This window comes from Balaenoptera acutorostrata, chromosome 14 (assembly GCF_949987535.1).
Source record: "Balaenoptera acutorostrata chromosome 14, mBalAcu1.1, whole genome shotgun sequence".
NCBI classification, from domain to species: Eukaryota; Metazoa; Chordata; class Mammalia; order Artiodactyla; family Balaenopteridae; genus Balaenoptera; species Balaenoptera acutorostrata.
Genome location: NC_080077.1, coordinates 42777994 through 42793434, shown reverse-complemented (window position 1 = coordinate 42793434; position 15441 = coordinate 42777994). Strand labels below are relative to the sequence as shown.

Below are 15441 nucleotides of genomic sequence, written 5' to 3'. Positions count from 1 at the left end.
CTAACATCCACGGCACAGCTAGACATCTCACTTAGGATTTTTCATTTGCTCTCAGGTGCTGCTTAATCTACCACTGTTTTTCCAAATCAGCTTGAGAACATTTCTCTCAGCTACTCTGAATCTTTATATGCCTGGCCAAAGTCCCTAAGGATCTGAAGTGAGGGCTTCTAGCACAATACTTTCTTCTACAGTAAAGTTACCTCTCCTGGCAGGAAGCCTTTATCTGCTGGCTTAAAATTGACTAAAGTACCCTGTTTGCTCTTAAAATTTCTCAACCCTTAAAGACTCAGGCTCCTCTCCCATCCAGTAGCCAAACAGAAAGAGAAAATGTTACAAAATAGAATACTCTAGTCAGTCTGGGTAAACCTTGCTAGTCATTAGCACAAAGGAACAATTTTCTTATCTATATAACCAGTTTATTATAGGCTAGCATCCCCACAGTACCCTGACCAGATATTCCCTTTCTGATTAACAGCTTTAAATGTGCTTACAGACCATCATGCTCACAGTTATGCATGAAAAATAAACAATCTAGCTCCCCGGTAACATTTACAGTCTGTCTTATGACAGAAGCCTATTTATTAAAGGAACCATGCTCCCTTTCCCCTTTTCTAAAGATTCTCCAACAAGATTTGTGCTTTTCTTGGTGTTCCTTCTCTCTGTTACTAGAACAGTGCTGGGTATCATAAAGAGCTAAAACAATGCTTAACTTTTTTTTATTATTAATTATTGGAGTATAGTTGCTTTACAATGTTGTTAGTTTCTGTTGTGCAGAAAAGTGAATCAGCTATACATATATGTGTATCCCATCTCTTTTTCATTTAATTTAAATTAAATTTAATTAATTATTTATATTTTTTTGGCCGTGTCGCGTCTTAGTTGCGGCACATGGGATCTTCGTTGAGGCATTGGGATTTTTCCTTGTGGCACGCGGGCTTCTCTCCAGTTGTGGTGTGCAGGCTTCTCTCTAGTTGTGGCATGTGGGTTTTCTCTCTCTAGTTGTGGCACAGGGGCTCCAGAGTGCGTGGGCTCTGTAGTTTGCAGCACTTGGGCTCTCTAGTTGAGGCGCACGAGCTCAGTAGTTGCGGCGCATGGGCTTAGTTGCCCCACGCCATGCGGGATCTTAGTTCCCCTACCAGAGATCGAAGCTGGGTCCCCTGCATTGGAAGGCGGATTCTTTACCACTGAACCACCAGGGAAGTCGCTATACCCCCTCTTTTGGATTTCCTTCTCATTTAGGTCATCACAGAGCACTGAGTAGAGTTCCCTGTGCTATACAGTAGGTTCTCATTAGTTATCTATTTTATACATAGTAGTGTATATATGTCAATCCCAATCTCCCAGTTCATCACACCACCATCCACCCCCCACCTCTGGTATCCATACTTCCATCCTCTACGTCTGTGTCTCTACTTCTGCTTTGCAAATAAGTTCATCTGTATCAACAATGCTTAACTTTTGACTTACATTGAGCCCATTGTCCACTATTGGGATTCAGATAGTTAGGATAAAGGCCTTGTGGTTTTTCCAGGTTGTTCAGTACTGTTCGAATATTCATTACCTACAATAGAAAATGGAATGTTACTATGAACATATGAAGAACAAGTTTGGTGCCATTCTTCTCTTTCTTGATTCCATTTTTCCATGTTAGAAAAAAAAAAGTTGATTTAAATGAGGCAGAATTAGAGCAAAGAGAGTTGCCACCAGCTTACAAAAATAATAACTGTAAGTGAATATAGTCACACTGATCTACCATATGGCAGACACCATAGAAGGAACTAGGATGTATCAGTGGATAAACGAAGTCATTACCATTTTGGAATTTGCATCCAGTGGAGTGAGACAGCTAACAAACAAATAAATATATCAGGTGGTAATAAATGCTATGAAAACAATACAAAAGACTAATGGGACAGAGTGATGTGAGGTGGTGAGGGTGTACTCTGTTAGTCAGGGTGGTCTGGGGAGGCTACTGGGAGAGTGTTTCAGCAGAAATTTAAAGGAATGAAGGAGTAAGTCATGCAGAGCAATGGAGGAAGAGCACGTGGGCAGAAGGAAGAGCAAGTACAAAAAAGCCCTGAGAAAAGGGTGGGTCTGGCAAGACCACCAAGGGTGGAGGTGAGGAAGCAAAGGGGAGAATGTCAGAGAGCCTAGAGGTGGCCAGGGCCCACATCTTGCAGGCCTCACAGACCATAATGTGGGCTCATCTTACTGAGTGTGACGCAAAGCTATTGAAAACTTGTGTTTTTACAGGATCAGTGTGACTGAGGGGGCAAGGGAGGAAGTGGTAGTCAGATGGCTACTGCACAGTCCAGGTAAGAGATGATGGATCCCTGGACTAGGGCAGCAGCACAGGTAACGGGATACAAAGGATTTCTTGATGGATTGGATCTCAGGTTTACCAAAAAGAGAGGAACCAGGACGACCTCAAGATTTCTGGTCTGAGCCATTGGGTAAACTGAGGCGTCTTTACCCAGATAATGAAGACTAGAGTAAAAGCCAGTGTAGGGGCTGAGTCTGAGACATTTTAAGTGGGAGTTGGCTGATAGACCTTTCAGTGGAAATGCTGAATAGGTACTTAGCTATAGAGCCTGGAGTTCAGGGGACAGGTTGGAATTGGAATTACAAATGTGGAGTTAACAGCCTACAGATACTATGTAAAGTCATGAGATTGAATGAAATAATGGAGAGAGTGAATGTGAAAAGAAGAGGCCCCGGTTTGAGTCCTGGGGTTTTCCAATGTTTAGAGGTTGGGGTGATGAAGAAGATCCAATAGAGGAGACTGAGAAGGAGCACCTGGCAAAGACAGAGGCAAGCCAGGGGCAGAGAATGCCCATGGAGAAGGAAGTGATCTAGTGTGCCAATGCTGAGAGGGAGAAGGAGAGGGAGAAGGAAGTGATCAAGTGTGCTGATGCTGAGAGGGGGAGGAAGAGGGAGAAGGAGAAGGAGGCAGAGGGAGGGAGAGGGAGGGAGAGAGGGAGGGGGAGGTGAGAATGACCATTGGATCTGGCAACACAGGCCTCACTGGTGTGGCTGGCGGAAAAGCCCAGCAGGAGAGCATTCAAGGGAGTGGGAGTCAAGAAGAGAAGATAACAAACACAGACAACTCTTCCAAAGAATTCTGCTGTAAAGGGGAGCTGACAAGTGGGGTGAAAGCTAAGGGCAGAGTGGTGGGGTGATGGGTGTGTTTCTTGAAAATGAGAAATTGATTCAATTGCTACTTTGCATTTGGAAAACACTTTGAGTTTAAAATGTCTTCCATGTATATGGTTCACAGAGTCCACAAAACATTATAGTTTTAGATAAGGGAAAAAATTCAGAGACGTAAAGTTACTTGCTTGAGGTGTAGAGAATCAGACATGTAAGCGAGGCCCTCTTGCACTGAGTTAGAACGGTGCCGTGAAAAGAATGGTTTACAGTTCGGTTAAATGAGATGCTGCACGTAACAAAACTTCATAAAGGGCTACATTAAAATCGGTGGTCCTTTTCCACATTCCGTATTACTAAATCTCCCCAGAGAGGGATATTGTTTCCTACAAGTACTTTTTTTGCAGTGCAAGGTATATTGGAGAATCTCACCTTATCAGCAAAGATGGGGTTTCCTGATAAGTAGCTCAAGTGTATAAACTCCAAATGCAGAGTTCCAAATTCTGCCAAAATACTGCTGCCTCCTGAGGCCCAGGGCCAATTCCTTCCAATCCCACTAAAGAAGAGAAGAGAGTGAAGAGTTATGGGTCAGAATGATTCCGTTTTGTTTTGCAGCTCTAAGTAGTAGAAGTGAGAGAGACAGCTTTTGAATAATGGCACCTCAGCTAATAGTTCGCTCTGTGTATTTTAAAATATCCAGTGTCGCTTTCTTCGGCTACGGGTTTCAGGCTTTGATTCCTATCTTCAAATGGAAAATTACTTTTGACTTAAGTCAGAAAGAAGTTGTTATGTGCTTGCTGCTGATGAACACATATTTTAGAAGGTACAGGTGCCAAAAAGAGATACACACCCATTCCAAGTAGAATATAAAACAAAATCAGACCAAAACACCCCCATCATGCTCCATATCCCATATTAAGCCTTTCAACATTTTCACCATTTTAATTAATTTCAGTCTGAGAGTCCGGGGACTTTTATAGACATTCACATTATATACAACATTTTTCTTGGATATAAGATATATTTCAAAGATTTATTAGTTATATACTCATTCCAACCTGCTTTAAACTTCCTCCCCATTTACTAGACTTCCTTTCTTATGTTTCCCTTCACACAGTTTTACCTACTTTCTAAGGCACTCATGTATTCCATGACCTATTTAATCTACGCTCAAGAACTTCAACAAAATTATGTAATTCAAATCTGAAAGAGGTCAAAGGAATAAGCTTAAAAAATTATTGCCTTGTGGCTCATCTTAGTGAAATGCTTTTTAAAAAGAGTTAGTCCTAAACATACACTGACACAAATACACATAAAGTGGCTCTTGAGACATGGTCATACCCTTGGGTACAGTTTCTTTCTGGAGAGCTACTTAAAATGTCAAACACAGGTGATAATTCCAATAAAGAATAAAGTCAATGATTCTCCTGACCAATAAATTCTCTTCCAGAAAGCTGAAAACCCACATTTTGGTTTTCATTCAGACTCACGTTTTCTGCATGCCTACACTTTGCCAGGGACTATGCAGGGCACGGGGTTACAAGGATCCTTATAATGAATAAATCACTCTTAAGGACCTTATAGCGTAATGGGAAAGAAAGACCTAAGCGTAAATAATTCCAATCACATAGAGTAAGTGCCAAGTTAAATGTGTGAAGTGTTCTGAGCACCTAAGGCCAGGACATGCAATCCAACATGGAAGGGATCACAGAAGGCTTCTTCGAGGCGAGTCCTGAGTAGATTCTTGAAGGGTAAATAACAAGTAGTGAGGGAAGAATGGAGAGAAGGAGAATCTGGACACAGAGAGACACACAGCAGAAGGGCTAGCCAGGAACCTGAGGTAGCTCCTGAGACTGGTGAGTGGAGGGAAGGGAAGGTGGCAGAAGAGAAGGCTGCAAGGTTCAGTTGAAGCCAAACCTTGCAGGCTTGTGGATTTCTCACTTTCCTCTCTTTCTAAGTTGGCCCCATTGACATACTGCTCTTAGTGTCCCCTAAGTTTCCTATTCCCTTTGTTTTTCATTTTACGCATTCACAACCCTGGGTAAACCCTTCCAGTTCTGTCACTGCTTCTGCCACAGGCATGCTGAGGATGCTGATGAAAAGGAAAACATGATGACAATCTGGTATCTGACATTGTAGGCTGCCACCCTCTTACTCCCTGTTTCTTTTTGGAGTAAAATCTAGATTTTGCTCCCAAACACGGATTTATAGTAAACCTAATAAAAAATAAACAGAAATAAAAGACAGAGATCTGAAAACCACATATTCATTTATTTTAGAAAATGCCTTACATTTATTAACTTCTGGGACTGAGAGTCAGTTTTTATTTTCATCGTTGGCTTAGATAAAAGGAATATCCAATCATCCAAATAGGATGAACAGGTACTTTCAAATTTTATTAACATATGGCAAATGCATACAGTAATTGGTCACTAATTTGCTGCCATGACATGTTATTTTTTTATTCCAATCATTCTATCACTGACCAAAGTCAATTAACCTATTTAGCAAAACTCCAAATTTCTATGTTCCAGAGAAACTATAAAAGCCACAATATCAGGGCAAGAGGGAATGATGACTTCATCCGGGAGAAGGAAGAGGATGGCATGCCGAGGAGCCCAACCCAGTTTCCAGATCTTCAGGGACTGGTTCTATTCAAGTTCAGGGTGTTAGAGGCTGTGGCAGCACACTCAGATGTGAAACTTAAGCAGTATATGTACTAAATAAAATTCAAATTACTTTTGTATGCAGGCATTTGTTCTCTGCTATTAATGTGGTTAATCAAGAGAAAATCAGAGATACACTGAAAAAATTTCAGTATGTTAAAAAAAAGATTTAAAAAGGTTTATATATATATATATATATATATATATATATATAATCTCTTTGTCTTTGCACACATTCATATCAGAAGGAAAACAGCACTGTATCACTAATTATATAGGGAGCAAAACATTAAAAGCACTAGCAAAGGATATGTCATGTGAACAGAAAGGAAGCTGGGTTTCGAATACCTATGTTTATATGAAAGTATAGCTTTGGTTGCCATTCTTTCAATCTACAAAATTAACGTGTTTCAGTAAAATTATAAGATCAATGGTTACACTGGCTCTTAAATGTAAATCAGGGAAGGGTTTCAGGAAATCAGATAGGGCATCATTATATCTAGATATTAAATAAGGTCATTTGCCTTTTCTTAGGCAAAGCTGCAAAGACATGGAGATTGGCCTGGAAAGCATGAGGCACATGCCATGGGCCATCACAGCTGCAATACCTGTGTGTCGGGGAAGCGGCTGCCTCCTTGCACAGCAAATGTGTAGTGAGTCAGAACCAAGTGTTGGTCACTCACAGAACAATTTCTAAGTCTTTTTTGTCTCTAAATTCTACGAGTCTACTGAAAAATCTATATATTTATATGGCTCTAATTTCTTTTTTTTTGGTATTTTTATTTTTTAATTTTTTTAACTTTTTATTTTATATCCCAGTATAGTTGATTAACAATGTTGTGTTAGTTTCAGGTGTACAGCAAAGTGATTCAGGTATACATATACATGCATCTACTGTTTTTCAAATTCTTTTCCCATTTAGATTGTTACATAATATTGAGCAGAGTTCCCTGTGCTATACAGTAGGTTCTTGTTGGTTATCCATTTTAAATACAGCAGTGTGTACACGTCAATCCCAAACTCCCTACCTATCCCTCCCCCACCCTTACATGGCTGTAATTTCTAAAATAATATATATGGACAGTGGGCATTTGACATGAATATGGTGAGTTTGTGATAAAGGGAAATGAGTCAAGAAAGATTCTGCTCCCTTGGTCTGGGAGTCAGGGTGCCCTGGGCATCCCACGATACCAAAGGCTAAGCTTTCTAGACCTCTGGCTCAAAATGAATTTAATGTGAGAGAATAAGGGATTTTAAATGTCTTTAACTTTAGTTCTGCTATCACAGTATTTTAAAGGCAATCATGTTCTTTATCTATCTTTATTTTACAAGCACTAATAATATTTTAGAAAAATATTTTAAAGACAAAATAACAGTTTGTGTTCAGAAACTGTATGTTCCATAAGGCAGGCATGAAAGGGAAGAACATTTAAATATTGCCAATATTGTTATAATGACTGCATTTTAAGCCAAATATTGCCAATATTGTTATAATGACTGCATTTTAAGCCAAAATGACGACTCAGCATATGGAAATATATACGGACACAAAAAGGCAATTAACATGACTGGGGAGATGTCAAGTGTTTGGTTCAAAGAATCCTGGAATAGAACTTCAAACTTTGCTATCATTCTAATTTCATTTATTTCGGTTTCCTCCAATCTCCAGTTCTTCCATTTTAAATTGGAGTATTATTTAATACATGTGTCTCAACTTTTAATTTAATTTAAAACTTCACTATTCTACAAAGGTAATAATTCTTTGAAAGTAAAACATCACATCAGAAAATAACTGATTATGGCAATTGCAATTAGAAACATGTCTTTTAAAAAATTGAGTTGCTATGATTCTTTTGAAAATGTGGATTACTGTGTTGTTGCTCTAGAGACTGTAATTTGAATGTGGTTTATTAGCAGCCGTAATATACTTCCTCATTCTACTGCACTCAAAAGCAAGAAGGTATAATTATTTACTGAACTCATAACTCTGATAAGCAATGGGTGTTATGTGTTTTCCCTTCTCTCTCCTGGGAATGGTTAATAGCTCCAGAGGAAGGAAGTACAGTACTAATGATGTTATTCTACGCATGTTGGAATCCTGTGGGAGAGCTGCTCTTTTGCCAGAGCTTGTAATGAATCAAGTAGCTGGAGGATTGCTCTGGATTGATGGTATACGCCTTCAAAATAATCTTAAATCTAGGTACCTGAAGTTATATGCTATAGTTACTCCCCAGATACAATTTGGAATATTAACAAATACATTTATTTACTTAATATAATCAAATGCAACAAATAAAGAATTTACAGAACTGAAACAATTCTAAAAAATTGCCAGATGAATATGTAAGCAAAACATTAAATAGTTCTAAAGTCTTGATTAGCTATAGACTTTCAATTTACTCTTCCTTGCTGCTTGCTCTTCTCTGCGAAATGGGAAATGGGCCAATAAAGAAATTTCTTGAGGATTCTTGTCTGAATAATTTCTGATTAGCTGATCAGTAAACAAACTCCTCTCAAGTTCATAGTCCAAAATACAGCTTATTCCTTGGGGCTATGGAGTTAACAAGTTTTGGAAGAAAAAAATTTCCCACATTCTATATAGCATGGTAAAGCTTTACTTATGTTTGCAAATGATGGGGCACACAGGGATATTTAATTCAAAAGAGAAGATAATCCAATAATATTCCTTTTGGATTTTAGCATAGATTAGGAAAAAAATAATTGGAAAGTTCATGATGATTGTTTCGTTTAAATGTATTCCCAAAGCTAACTGATTTTGAGATTAAGCAATTTCAGCTTCACTTATTACAAATGCTTCCTTCCTGCAAAGGCTTGCACAGTGCCAATCTTTCAAGTTTGTAGCCTAAGACCTCATTAAGACTTGGACTAACAATTCCAGGGACTGGCATTCTAAGACTAGTCAAGATTCTACTGTAGCTCATGCACAGAAATTTTGACTGGGGAGCACTAGTCTCCTGAGGGCTATCCTATCAGGGAAAGCTGGCTAATAAAGGGTAGCCACTTGACTGAATTAATTCATAATCCAATACTTACTGCTTCTGAACAGCAGCATGTGGTTTATATCTCCAAAGAATTTTCATACTTAAGTTTTTTAAGCAAGGGCCCAAATAATTTTTTAAAATTATCCATATCTTGTCCCACATTGTAGGTATTTAGTTTAGACAGAATCGAAACTGAATATTTATTATTTTAGTTTATTCTCACAGTCAATACTGCTGTCCTTGTATTTGACTATCTTGGATTGGAGGATAGGCTGGGGGCTACAAAGACTGAGATGATGAGAAGTCCTCTCTAATTCCATAACTAACCTGCTCCTAAGGTTCAAAGATGCTAAAATTCTGTTTTCCAGCTGTCCTTTGGGTAAGACCCCCTTGCTAACCAAACCACTTTCAACAGACTGAAAATAAGTTGAATGTAGTTTCTGCCCAGTTATTGGGCAAACTGGGATAGCCTATCATTAGGTCAGAGAACACCACCAAAAGGCAGTACTGATGAGAAAGCATTTCAGTGCCCTTAGGATGTGTGGGCATGCACATACATTTACTTTATCGCACTTAAAAAAAATCATATTCTACCTGTTGTTTTAAATATGCATTACATTTTTCATGGACATTTCCCATGTCAATCAATGTACATCATCGTTGTTGTTGAGTGTTGAGTGCATAGTATCTGACTGAATGGATATATTCTAATTTACTTAAACATACCGCTACTGATGGACACTGAAGCTAATTTATTTTTTATTTTTAAGTTTTTTTTCCCCACTGTAAACAATTTAGTGGTATGTCTGGACCTTTTATAAAGCTAACTTATTTCTTAATAAAAATGCCTACGTTGATTCCAGCTGGAAGATGTTAGTTGAATTGTCTAAACTGATAATGAGGATGGATTTCAGAGTGTGTATTGGAGACATAAATGTCCACTATTTACAGAGTTATTTCTCTTTACAAAGTGGGCCTATTGTATCCCACCACATTTGGTAGCCTCTAGAACTCCTGGGACAGCTCAAATCCATTTGTTGAAATCACATTAAGTCCTTTAAAACTGGAGAGGTGGAAGTTACAGACAAGGATCTATATCCACTTTTCTAATAAACCTCAGGAGGGAATAGAAGCATAGTATAGTCCATCTTCCAAATGGTAATTCACTAATAATAGTTTGCCAGAACTTCCCTTCCTTTTAGATACAATTATTCCACTATTGTAAGAGTTTAACACATAACATCATTCCAAAACATTACTTAAGATCCAAGACTACAGTCAGATTTGGCTATGTTTATTCATCTCTTTTTCTGCCTTTCATTCTATGGGTCTATGGCTCATCTACAGATCAAGATAAATGAAATCAGTACAGATCCCAGGCTTTTAATTTTCCAAATGGTATACAATAGTCTCTTTCCACAACCAGAATGGCCAGGATTTCTCCTTTCCACTAGATTCTAAGATCCTCAGGGACACAGATTCTGCTTTATGCACCTGTGTAATCCCAAAGTCTAGGGCATTAGACATTCCCAAATGATTAATAAATTAGTTATCATTATACTTCAGGGTGGGCAATAAATTGTTTTTAAGGCAAGATCAGTAAAATAAATGCTAAATCAAGGAATCTGTAGTGGGAAAATGTAGCTAAATGCTATTCAAATTCCCAATGATGAATCAGCAAGAAAGTTCAAGAAAATAGATGATATATATATGTAATCAGGGCTAATAACTAGGGCATTCTTTTAAGCTGTGTTATGTAAATTTAGATATTTCTCTTATCATCTAATCAGCCAAAAGAAACTAGATGGTTAGTTAAACCACCTTATCATTTGAAATGGTAGCATTAGTTTTGAACTTTTACATAAGGATCATGCAAACAAAAATGTGTGCATAGCTTGTGGGAAGAACAAACAGATTCAGGGATTACTCTGAACAGATGCTGGAGAATAAAGCTACCACCAAGCTATTGCATTCTCATTTTTCTGCCTTCTGCCTACAACGTATGGTTCCGAGACTGTGGAAAACTGTGTTATGAAACAGTGTGGCAACGAAAGTTTTAAAAACATAAAGATTAGGAAAAATCATGACACAAGAATAAAGAGGACAATCGAGAATGAAGAATAGAGAGGAAGAATAAACTGTTGAGGAAAACTCAACAATAAAGACAGGTGTCCTCAACAGAACATTGAGCTACTATGATGAAATCAACGACTGTTCTGTTTTGGCTCTCACTGACATCCTTATATAAAATATAGTCAGTGCTAAAGGATCATCTGTGTATAATTAGCTATATGCTGCCTTGTGATGTCTTCTCTGTTATTTATCTTTCCACATGCTGAAATTCATCTCTGTAACCTGAGAATAAGACCTAAAGGTGGAGATACAATTGTTTCTTTTACCACCACCGCCCCTTAAAATAGATATTCACATAGTAAATGCCATAAGTTGATGACTGATGCATTTTATATATTTCAGCAACCAATCCATTTCTAATATTACTGTAAATCATATTTTTTTTCTATAAAATTCAGAAAGTAGTCTAAGGTTTACTACTTATAGTTAAGATATTTTACATGTATAGACACTTTCAATTGTTTACCTTTAACTTACATGTTTATATATTTTCAGTAATTAAGATTCTTTATACTATAGGAAAAAATACTAAAAAAAAATGTAACTAACCCCCTAACAGCTTTCACAAAGTGAGAATAATCAAAATGGGTAGTTTACATGGTCTGAACTTTTGGTAGCCTCCTAATGCTGATATGAACATTCGAAAAATGTTTCAAAATACTAAGCAAAATGGTTGGTGGAACTTTGATAGTAAAACTACCTATTTCCTAGTAGAATATTCAAAATATGAGCACTGACAAACATAACTAACTTTAAAAAAATCTTTATTTAATGTGTGTTAGCGCTGTAAAATGCCAAAGTGAATACATGAGTATAGTACTTTGAGACCATACAATCATACTTATTTTACCTTTAAGGAAATAATCAGATAAATGAGTGCTGACACAAAAATGTAGCTTTTGGTAACTTTGTTAGAAAACATTATAAAGTGCTAAAATGAAAACATCAAAATAGTATTTTGAAATTAGAAAATAATAACCACTCTCATTTTACCTGTAAGGAAAAGGAAGAGAAAAAAAACCCTTCCTTCTTTACCCTCTGCTAACGGAGGTTGGGCTTTATATTTCATTTAAGGTTCAGTGCAAACTTGCTGGCTCAGAGAATTTTATGTAATTATTAGGCCCCGAACACTGCTGTTCTTAACCCACTTAGGATAGAGTTTGGTGATATTATGAGAAGAATCTCTAAGAGACAGAGGAATCTGGAATGAAAGGGGAGAGGCTAGGCTTAGGACAAACTATACTAGACTAAGGTAAGACCAGACTTTCCAGAAAGATCTGGTCTGAAATGAGCTGCTGTGAAATAAAGCAATGAACTAGTAGGAGGATTCCAGGGTTTCATGGATTGGGGCTAGTCTTGGTACAAAATAAATCTTACAGCTCTGATGAGTGTCTTCTTGCTCCATGAATGCCAATTTAAGAACAGTAACAATGTTTATGGGCTACTCTCCCCCTCCCCCATTCAAAATGGAAATGCTCTCTTGGGTCCTTGAGGAAAATGTGCTTTCTTGGAATTTAAGATTACCTACTTCAGTTAATAGTAGGATGCCAATGTGAAAAATGGCACAATTATCATGTAATGTTAAGCACTAAGAAGAGACTAGAACAGGCTGATGTGACAGAGTCTGACAGGGAGCTTCTTTAGATGGGTTTGTTGGGAAGATCATGTTAAAGAGGAGAGTTTCAAGCTGAGCCAAGCAAGATAAAAATGAAACCGTCAGTGAGGACCTGGGAATGGTTCCCGCAAGTGCCCTAAGGGGTCATGACTCTGAAAAGTGTGAAAACAGAGGCTGGCTGTGTGGCTGTAGTGACAGGGACACTGGAGAGCTGATAAAGGGGCAGATCACCCAGGACTGGTAGGCCAGAGCAAGCATTTGATTTATTCTAAGTGCAACGGGAACTCACTCTAGGGTTTTAAATAGGAGGTGATAAAATCTGATTTGCTTTATGAAAGTCCACTCTGGACACTGTGGTAAGAATGCACTATGTGAGAGCAAGACCTGGAAGTAAGCAAGCAGGCAGGTATCTAGGCAAGAGGCAGATGATGGCCTGGACTAGGTGCTAATTGTGGAGATGGACAGACATGGAGGGATTCAGGCTAGGTCTGGAGGAAGAACCGGATTTGGAGATGAGGGAAGACCGGAATCAAGGATGATTTCTAGTTTTTTTGGCTTTAGCAGCTGGGTGGGTATTGATGCTACTTAAGAAGACGCAAAAGACTGACACAGGAGCAGGCATGATAAAGAAAAGCATGAGTTCTCTCTTTCAGATTCTGCTATAATAACTATCATTTATAATTACAAGGACAAAGTCAAATTTGATCATTTTAATTTTCCTTTTTTAGTTTTTTTAATAAACATCAATTTATTCAATTTGAGGGAATTTTCAGTTTGAAGAAATCTTTTTCTTCTCATACTCTAGATCCTAATATTTTTCAGAGTAAACACCATCAATAATTTACTGAAATCTCTTCTGAAATTTCCTAGTACATGGTCACTAGACAGAACTTTTAAAAATAGAAATGGAAGTATGCTATACATATTACCATATACTGTGTTTCATGAAAGAGTTAAGTACCTTGGTGCTCTACTGCATTATAGCTGCATAGTAGTTCAGTGTGTGGGTGTACCCTGACTTAATCATTTATCTCTGTTCTCAAGTTTTGCTATTATAAACAATGTTGCACATTCATGAGTAGGTCTCTAGGATAAAATCCTACAAGTGGAATTTCAAGGTCATAAAGTATGTATTTAAAATTTAATAAACACCACTCAATTACCTTCTAAGGAGTTTGTGTGCAAACACAAACTGAGTGTCCATGAGAACATTCTAGCTACTAACTCTGGGTATTTATCAAATTTTTAAAACTTGGTGAGTTTGCTAGGTGAAAAATAACATCCTAATGCTATTTTAATTTGTATTTATTTATGAGCTTCTGATGTTCAATGGCCAATGTGCATCTTTTTCTGAGAAGTACATGTTTATGAAACCGTCTCATTTATGTATTGGTGTTACTGCCTCTCCCACTTCTATTACTTTTTATAAATTAAAAAAATTATATAAGTAATGTATACACATTGTTATAAATGAAACAATGTAAAGATGAACTGAGAAACAGCTGAATATTGAATCCTTAACCCCTTGTAATGTCTCTCATCTGTAAATCCTAGTTAACCAATGTTTTCCACCCATATGCATACAAACATACAGATACATATCTATATAGGTAAATATCTCAAGGATTTGTTCTTTCCAACAAAAGACATTACATTATATCCATTACTTTTGTAAGGTACCTCTCTCAATTAGCAGCTCATCAGAGACACTTTCTAGGATAATCATCTTTAACAGCTGCATAATAATATTCCATAAAATGGATAATCACATTTCATTAAGCCAATCCTCTATTGATAAACAGGTAGATCTCTTCTAATTTTTAAATACTATAGTCATGCCATATTAACCATCCATATTCATACTAATGCTTTTAGAAAGAGATTTTTATACATTAAGAAAACTTGCCTTTTATCCATCATGGGTTTTGCCAATTTTTTCCCAAGCTGCTGTTTGTCATTTGATTTTAGCCATTTTTTGCGGCTATATTAATTTTTATTTGGTAAAAATTTACAATTTTTTCCCTATATATGTTCGGGGTTCTGTGTCCTATTTACAAAGTCTTCTCCCCTCACCCAAGATTATGCTTTAAAAATCCTGAAAATCTGGGCAATAACTTCTTCTTTTAAAAGTTAGATTCAACAGTGAAAATCAAAGTATTATTGTATATAATAAGCATAAAATTTACATTTTTAACTATAAGTATTTTGCTTCTCAAGTCATGTAACACTTTATTATTTTTTTTTTAATACAGGATAATTTTCTTTCTTTATTTATTTTTTTAATTTTTATTTATTTATTTATTTATTTATGGCTGTGTTGGGTCTTCGTTTCTGTGCGAGGGCTTTCTCTAGTTGCGGCAAGCGGGGGCCACTCTTCATCGCGGTGCGCGGGCCTCTCACTATCGCGGCCTCTCTTGTTGCGGAGCACAGGCTCCACATGCGCAAGCTCAGTAATTGTGGCTCACGGGCCCAGCTGCTCCGCAGCATGTGGGATCCTCCCAGACCAGGGCTCGAACCCGTGTCCCCTGCATTGGCAGGCAGATTCTCAACCACTGCGCCACCAGGGAAGCCCCCATGTAACACTTTAAAAAACTGTATTAAGCGCACCTGTTCAATAGCTTAGCTAATTATAGCTGTTGAATATTTAAGTATTCTAAAGTTAATTTCTCTCAGTATTTCTTTTTGATCCTACTGCAAATTTACTGATTTATTTCTTCCCTGTAGAGATTTAATAGTTTCATCAATACTTCCCCATTAATGGAGGAGAAAAAAAGTTGCATTTAAACAATAATGGAGAACATTTTATCCAAAAAGACAACAGAGAGGCTACAGGTAAATCAGAGAATGGGCTGCATAATCTTTAAAGATTATTTATGCA

General features: G+C 37.4%; 1 protein-coding gene across 2 annotated transcripts in view; it reads right to left on the bottom strand.

The window, feature by feature from the left end:
* The window catches only part of MAN1A1 (mannosidase alpha class 1A member 1), a 168344-nt gene that overhangs the window by 30525 nt on the left and 122378 nt on the right, over positions 1 to 15441 (bottom strand). For both annotated transcript variants that reach the window (XM_007190772.3, XM_057528107.1), the window contains exons 7-8: positions 3580 to 3703; positions 1468 to 1561 (exon numbers count right to left, since the gene is read on the bottom strand). In XM_007190772.3, the coding sequence (XP_007190834.2) occupies positions 1468 to 1561; positions 3580 to 3703 (218 nt within the window). The remainder of the gene's footprint in view (positions 1 to 1467; positions 1562 to 3579; positions 3704 to 15441) is intronic.